Source organism: Priapulus caudatus, unplaced genomic scaffold, assembly GCF_000485595.1.
Source record: "Priapulus caudatus unplaced genomic scaffold, Priapulus_caudatus-5.0.1 Scaffold706, whole genome shotgun sequence".
Lineage (NCBI taxonomy): Eukaryota > Metazoa > Priapulida > Priapulimorpha > Priapulimorphida > Priapulidae > Priapulus > Priapulus caudatus.
The window spans coordinates 146,980-154,606 of record NW_014577767.1 but is presented as its reverse complement, the minus strand read 5'-3'; the positions used below and the strand labels follow the sequence as shown (position 1 = coordinate 154,606).

The following is a 7,627-nucleotide window of genomic DNA, read 5'->3' as shown; positions in this document are numbered from 1 at the left end:
ACACAATGCTCACTAGTACTACTTCTAGATTGCTTACTGTTTTGTTACTCTGTAAAAACATACAGTATGAACCACGTTATCTTTTGTCTTTGGATGCAAATAAATGTTTTTTTAATATAAAATACCACTTTGCAGTTGTGTTTGTTTCTTTTTTCAGTCTCAAAATAAGAAAAGTACACGGTTAATTTGTCACAGTCCTCACAGAGATATGTGCCAGATAGATAGATAGCTATATATATATATTATACATAGAGATATATATATATATTCAGGGTTCTCCAAGAGCACTTATAGCCTGGCGGCCCGCCAGGCTATCGCCGAGCCCCGCCATGCTAAAATTAGCTAAAAAAATGCTAAAACTAGAACCATAAAGGCAGCCCCGCCATGCTATAATGAAAAAGCTTGGAGAACCCTGATATTGATATTATACACGCCTGATATTACAGTATATACATAGAAAATCGTAATGAAATTCACACTTTTATTTTTGCGTGCCGGGACGCTCTTTTCCTCAATTCACGGAAAGAATTTTGCTGTTGTCCTCCTATGCAAGCAGTGCCTATTCCCTACATATATACAGAACGAACATGCCCCACGTGACTTAAACAATCTTGCCCCCCCCCCGAACATCAATCCATGCCGCCCAAGCTAGGCATGTGTACGCAGCCACGCTGTGCTGGCTGTCGCTGCACGCTGTCACGGTCCGCTTTTTTTGGCGACATTTGAAAATAGAAATTATATTATAAGTATAAGTAATATAATTTATTAACGTGAGAATGTCGTGCGATAGCGCCCTGGCTTAAATGATGATAGGAATATTAAACGACTCGAATTTTTCAGTTGTTCGATCAGGCAATCAGACTGTTTCAAGTTGTTTTATTTATTTTTTCCAAAAAAAGTAGATGGCGGTTTTTCTCAGCGGCCGACTTGATTTGACAAGAGAAGAAATCACAGTGATTTACCAGCGATTATACAGTACAAACGCCCTAAAAATCTACTAGCCTGTCGGAGCTAGCATTGGTGGAACATTTGGTAGCCTGAACACAACTTTCACTAGCTCCGGGCTATCGAGCTAGCGTTAGTGTCGAACCCTGAACTATCATAACAGAAGATATCTGTGGAAATTCCCATGCTTGATTATTTCAATAGCAGTACACGATGACCTGAACTGCTACAGCTCTACGGCTCCAGGGAATATGCACGATAAACAGCAACTAACTCCAGATGAGTTTTTTAATAAAGTTGAGTGCTTGAATCACCCAAAATCAATAAGAATCCTGATAATGAAAGTGAGCAAGCTGCTAATATTGTCCCTTCCTCTTCTCTTCAGTGATTCTAATTCTGAAGTCCTTTCGGCTGCTTAAGGAGTTGCTGTAGATATTACAATGGAAATGAATATGAAAATATGTCAAAATTTCTGTTTTTTAAACCATAATTTTCACTCCAGATATGCTCAGAATGCAGGATTTGGCTTCCTAATTGTAAAAAAATGTCTGGGGAGACCCTCCATACCCCCCTTGCGGGAGGGGGCCGCAGCCCCCTTCCACACCTACCCACAACGCGACTCGACCAGCCTCCTACAGCAGCCGGGCTAGTACACAGTGAAGGGGGCTAGTAGATCCACAAATATACTAGCCCCAAGGGCTAGTTACTATAAAAGTTAGTATCTAACCCTGGTAGGTAATTAAACGGTAATAAAAGTGGGGAAAACGCTAGATAATTCTCGTAAATATGGCTTTAAAACAAGTAGCTGCAAGCTAATATAGGACTGCCAGACCAATTAAAAGTGAGATTTTTGTATAAATATTATCAAGAGTAAGATAATAACTCCCCATACATAATCCCCTGATTATGTATTATTATGCGTGTATGTATTATTATATCAAGAGCGTGTTAAGAAGGAGAGCGTACAATGGTGAAATGCTGAAACCATGTTGCAGTATATTAGTCGAATTAAGAAACTTTGCCCGTTTTATTTTGACGATTCTTTGCGGTATTACTGATCAGCTGTCCTACCTTGCTAATATAAAACAAACCGCTTGTCCCTGCGCTCAGATAATGAGCGGTGAAAATCTGGTATTTTTGCCGAAAACCGACTCGAGATCCTGGTTGGCTGCGACCTTCTCCCGATTTGAGATAGCTTCGGAAAAACTCGCATGTTTCCGTCAATGATTGACAAATGGAATGAATGACGTCTGTTATTGATTGCCATAGTGATGACAGACCCCCACCTGAGCCCACCTCACGCTGGATGTAGCAAAAATACCAGATTTCACCGCTCATTATCTCAGCGTAGGAGCATCGTAGGGACAAGCGGTTTGTTTAATATTAGCAAGGTAGGACAGCAGATCAATAATACCGCAAAGAATCTTCAAAATAAAACGGGCAAAGTTTCTTAATTCGACTAATACTGCAACATGGTTTCAGCATTTCACTGTTGTACGCTCTCCTTCTTAAAGCCGCACAATGCGCATCCAAACGCTAATTTCTCCAGTACTAGACTAGCAAATACTTCGTGTCATGCATAATCACACTACCTTATGACAAAATAAACTCTAGTTCCTCCCATTTGACTGCGCGTTCTGCCCTTGTGCATGCACAAATACACAGTGATAGAGAGAAGGTAAGAAAGCGTTCGCACAGAAATTCCGGAACGCTCCAATCTTTTCAAAGCACTACAGACGAAATACACATCCAACGGCCATGATATTGGCATCTGTGTGTAGCTGAATGGTCACTTGTTTGGAATATACGTCTTGCAACCTGGTACCACATACTTTACCCAGAATTATATGAGAAATCCTGCTCGAATTTGCCGCAAATTTCCCATGAAGCCGATTCGTAAATGGGATAAGTAAATGAGCAATGGCGGCGCATTGCATTCTGGGAGCAATTCTGCTGCAATGTGCATTGCTCACGTTATGTGCTAGAGAGCTCAATGGTCCAGTGGTTGGCAGGTCTACCTTTCACTTTTCAGGCTGTTAGTTCAAACCCTGGCCCATGCAGTAAATTTTCTCAAGCTGTAAGACCTGGCCCTCAACATGGAGACTCTGAATCCCTTGTGGTGAACTAATTGTCAAATGCTCATCTGAGGTCATCTAATTGTCAAATGCTCATCTGAGGTCATCTAATTGTCAAATGCTCATCTGAGGTCGGTGCTCATATTTTTTAGTACTTTACCTGCTCCAAAACTTTTTTCCATTTTTGTCATTATTTTTCCCCATTCTAAAAAAAACGAAAAACAACCTTTTGAAGCAGATAAAGTAATAAAAACATCATCATTTGCAATCATGACAAGGGCCAAAAGTAGCCTTCTCAAACGCAATAAACGAATCCCAAGTATATCCTTAACCTCCTTTAACATTTCTCCTATAACATATATATATATAGAGAGACAGATAGATAGATAGCTATATATATATATATATTATACATAGAGATATATATATATTGATATTATACACGCCTGATATTACAGTATATACATAGAAAATCGTAATGAAATTCACACGTTTATTTTTGCGTGCCGGAACGCTCTTTTCCTCAATTCACGGAAATAATGTTGCTGTTGTCCTCCTATGCAAGCAATGCCTATTCCCTACATATATACAGAACGAACATGCCCCACGTGACTTAAACAATCTTGCCCCCCCCCCTAAATTTCCCAATTTATAGTAAGATTGGTACCTTGGCAAGTTTTCTGTATTACGGGGGGTTCTGGTCCCGTTCCAATGCCTCCAAGGTCATATAGTGCTGCCGCGGCCGCAGAGAGCGTGTCACTGCGAGAATATCATACTTGAACCATTATATTTTAATTAGTCCTGTTCTAGTGACCCAACCTATTCTCCAAATGCTTCCATTTTCAAGCAAGCAATAATTCTGGAGACAAATCCTAGCAAATCCTTGCAAATCCTAGTTCTGGATACCCCGTCTTGCAAACATGTCCAGTTCCAGAGACCGCCTCTTGCAAACATGTCCAGTTCCGGAGCATCATGCTTTCCAGCAAACGCTAGTTCCGGATACCCCCATCTTGATGGGCTGAGTTAGTACCAGAGCCCTCCAATTCCATCTCTCAAGTGGCACATACCTACCCCATTTTGTAGGGAGTGCCACCCCGGGGTTGTTATAGTAGATACCATTGGTACTATAATAGGTACTAGGGTAGATAATATACTACTTGTAAATATATTTTGAAATATACATGCATTATAATTATTTATGAAAAGCGACTTCAGAGCATCGATTTATTTTGCATTGAGGTAATTTACTTGAAGTCTATTGTTGTATACATGACTTTATTCCTTTGTTATTCATTAAACATGCAATGGTGACGTGTTACACACAGTGATGCGATTTTCCTGTCCCACACTTGAATTTAGTAATTCTCATAAATCGTATGAATTTGTGGGAAAATTACAAGATACGGAAATAAAAAATCTTGCAGGAAGATTATCTGAATTGCACTTTTACGTGATTTTATTCGTTTTTATTCGTTTTTTCATTGGTGATGCACAACTAAAAATGGCTACTATTTGGCCATGTATAACAACTAAATACTAAGGATATTATTAGAATACCTGACACCGTTGCAGGGCTTTGTATATCATCTATTTTTTTTAACAACTCGCGATTATAAACGTGTCAGGGCCGTGGCTAATTCATTCTGCCCTTGGGCAGGAGGTGCAAGGCAATATGCAGTTTGTGTTCTGGCAATTAAGTGCGCAGTATACCAGTGGCACGTACTGTCAAGGCCAGGGAAACGGAACTGCTTTAATTGCCCCTCCCCCTACCCATTCCCGCTAGCTACGGCTGTGCTTGCTCCCAAGCGACGTAGGAACTTGGTTGCTGTGACAACAATAACAGTGAAACTAATAATAACTACACAATTAGTGACTATATCAATGACAACAATTATGACAATTTTTTTTGCACAAACATGTAAAACGATTATCAAACAACAAGCAAAGATTGCTACAATGTTGCATTGAAATTCGAATTAAACTCCAACTAGTAAATGGTCAAGTTCCGGTTCAAATTGGAGGGAAAATCCAGTCAAACCATATTTCCAGAACGCTTAGCACAGTGAATATGGCAGTTAGTTACTATTGAAAAACACAAACGATATGACCACACTTCCATAAAGAAATTAAATAAAAGTATATGAAAATATGAGCAAAATAGTTGCCAAACATTACAACCATATTTCCACTAGTGCTTTTGTGCTAAAACTAAACCATTTCCCTTCATCAAATCAAAAGTGGAATCCTGCTCAGCAATTGCTTACAAGCTCAGCTCAGCTCAGCTCAATACATGCTCAACAATTGTTTACAAGTAGCAACACAAGCACGCCATGTGCTGAAGTAAATACAACAATAAAACTGCCTTCATTTTTTAAAATTAATTTAACCATTTTTTGCAATGTCTCTCTAACCATCGTAAATTTGTCCACCACGCTTTTCCCATGTCCATGTTTTCACTTGGTTACTAGAGAATACTGGCTTATATTATTATAATTATAATATAGATAACACACACATGCTTTTTCTTTTTAAACTGTCACACAATTGTAGTGTCGTAATTTCATTTGATCAAGACTTCTATGGTCTTTAACTCACAAGATACATCCGACTACTTGTTTACCTGATGAATGTGTGAAAGATTTCTGAAATAAGTTAATTATGGTTGACAAATTTCCATACTTCATTGGTGATAGAAAGGACAGATACGTTGAACAGCAATTACAATAATTTTTCACACATCCTCTTCCGCTAAGTACTGCGTTTTGATGTGACTTTGAATGACACTGCTCTCGAAAAGCTCTTATACCACGATTGGATTTTTATGGTTTCTGTCCTACGTGAGTTTTCAAGTGACGTTTCAAACGGTCACTTCTGGGGAAAGCAGCTTCACAGAGCTTACATTTATAAGGGTTTTCGCCGGTGTGAGTTCTCATGTGTTTTGTCAAATAGGCTTGAACAGCAAAACGTCTTTGGCACAGATCACATTTAATTGGTTTCTCTCCTGTGTGAGTTGTGAGGTGAATCCTTAAACTATGTGGCATCGAATAGGCAGCTTCACAAAGATCACATTTATATGGTTTCTCGCCTGTGTGGATTCGCATATGAGACTTTAAGGTACTTCGGCTGGCAAAAGTGTCATTACATAGATCGCATTTAAACGGTTTCTCTCCTGTATGGGTTCTCATGTGTATTTTCCGGTTACCTGAATTAATAAAAGCGGCATCACACAAGTCACATTTGTACGGTTTCTCTCCTGTGTGAATCCGCATGTGTTTTGTCAAAGTTCCTTTCTCAGCAACAGTCACATTACATACATTGCATTTAAATAGTTTCTCTCCTGTGTGAGTTGTCCTGTGTCTCTTCAGGCTGCCTACCTGAGAAAAAGCAGATTCACACACATCACATTTGTACGGTTTTTCTCCAGTGTGAGTTCGCAAGTGTACTATCAAGTGAGTCGATGAGATAAAAGCCTTCTTACACATCGTACACGCATATGGCTTCTCTTTTGTATGAGTTCTCATGTGTGTCGTCCAGTTACCCACTGCTGAGAATGTACAATCACACAGTTCACATTTATATGGTTTTTCTCCTGTATGTTGTCTGCGATGGATCTTGGTTGCTCCTGCCGTAGTGAAAGCCGCGTCGCAAAAATCACATTTATATGGTTTCTCGCCCGTGTGTCTTCTCATGTGGGACACCACACTTTCCTTTGAAGAGAAAGCTCCCATACACACATCACACTTAAAAGGTTTCTCACCAGTATGAGTTTGCAAGTGCTTTCTCAAACCACATTTCTGAGAGAAGCTTGCTTCACACATGTCACATTTATGCGGTCTCTCCCCTGTATGAGTCCGCTCATGTATAATTGCACACTTTTTAACAGCGAAGGTAGCATCACACATACTACACTTATATGGTTTCTCACCTGTGTGAGTTTTCATATGTATTATAACAGCAGACTGCTGTGTGAAAGATACTCCACATATGTAACATTCATATGGTTTTTCTCCCGTGTGAGTTCTTTTGTGTCCTCTCAAAGCGCCAGATACAGTAAAGGCTTTTTCGCACATATTACATTTAAATGGTTTTTCTCCTGTGTGAATTCTCATGTGTTTCTTCATATCACCACTATCTCGGAAAGCAGCTTCACATAGTTCACATTTATATGGCTTTTCCCCTGTGTGAATTTTGATGTGATGCTTTAATTTATCCTGGGAAGAAAAGGCAGCATCACAAATATCACATTTATATAGTTTCTCCCCTGTGTGAGTTTCCATGTGTTTTTCCAAATGGCCAGATGAATAAAACGTTTTTTCACACGGTTTACATGTATATGGCTTCTCTCCTGTGTGACTTTTCATGTGAACCTTTATCTGAGTTTTTTGACGAAAACCTATATCACAGACATTACATGTCCATGGTTTCTTTCTGGCCATAGACCCAGTAGAAGTAGTGGCTGTTCTTGTGTGCTCCTTTATGCGGCCTTGTTGGGAGCAGGCTGAACCAGACATGTTCTGTATTCACTCTTTAGAAGCCCATTTCTCATTGGCATCAGTTGACGCTTTACTCAAGGAAAGCTGCAACAAAAACATTTATATATCAACACT

General features: G+C 39.5%; 2 protein-coding genes across 3 annotated transcripts in view; both read right to left on the bottom strand.

Annotated features, from left to right (window-relative positions):
• The window catches only part of LOC106812958 (zinc finger protein 845-like), a 10,159-nt gene extending 6,952 nt beyond the window's left edge, over positions 1 to 3,207 (bottom strand). The window contains exon 1 of the mRNA XM_014816981.1: positions 3,181 to 3,207. The gene's annotated coding sequence lies outside the window, so the exon portion shown is untranslated. The remainder of the gene's footprint in view (positions 1 to 3,180) is intronic.
• Positions 3,208 to 4,232: 1,025 nt separating this feature from the next.
• LOC106812956 (zinc finger protein 845-like) overlaps positions 4,233 to 7,627 on the bottom strand; it is a 52,976-nt gene continuing 49,581 nt past the window's right edge. For both annotated transcript variants that reach the window (XM_014816978.1, XM_014816979.1), the window contains exon 2: positions 4,233 to 7,597. In XM_014816978.1, coding sequence (XP_014672464.1) covers positions 5,840 to 7,531 — 1,692 coding nt within the window. In that variant the 5' untranslated portion in view covers positions 7,532 to 7,597 and the 3' untranslated portion in view covers positions 4,233 to 5,839. The remainder of the gene's footprint in view (positions 7,598 to 7,627) is intronic.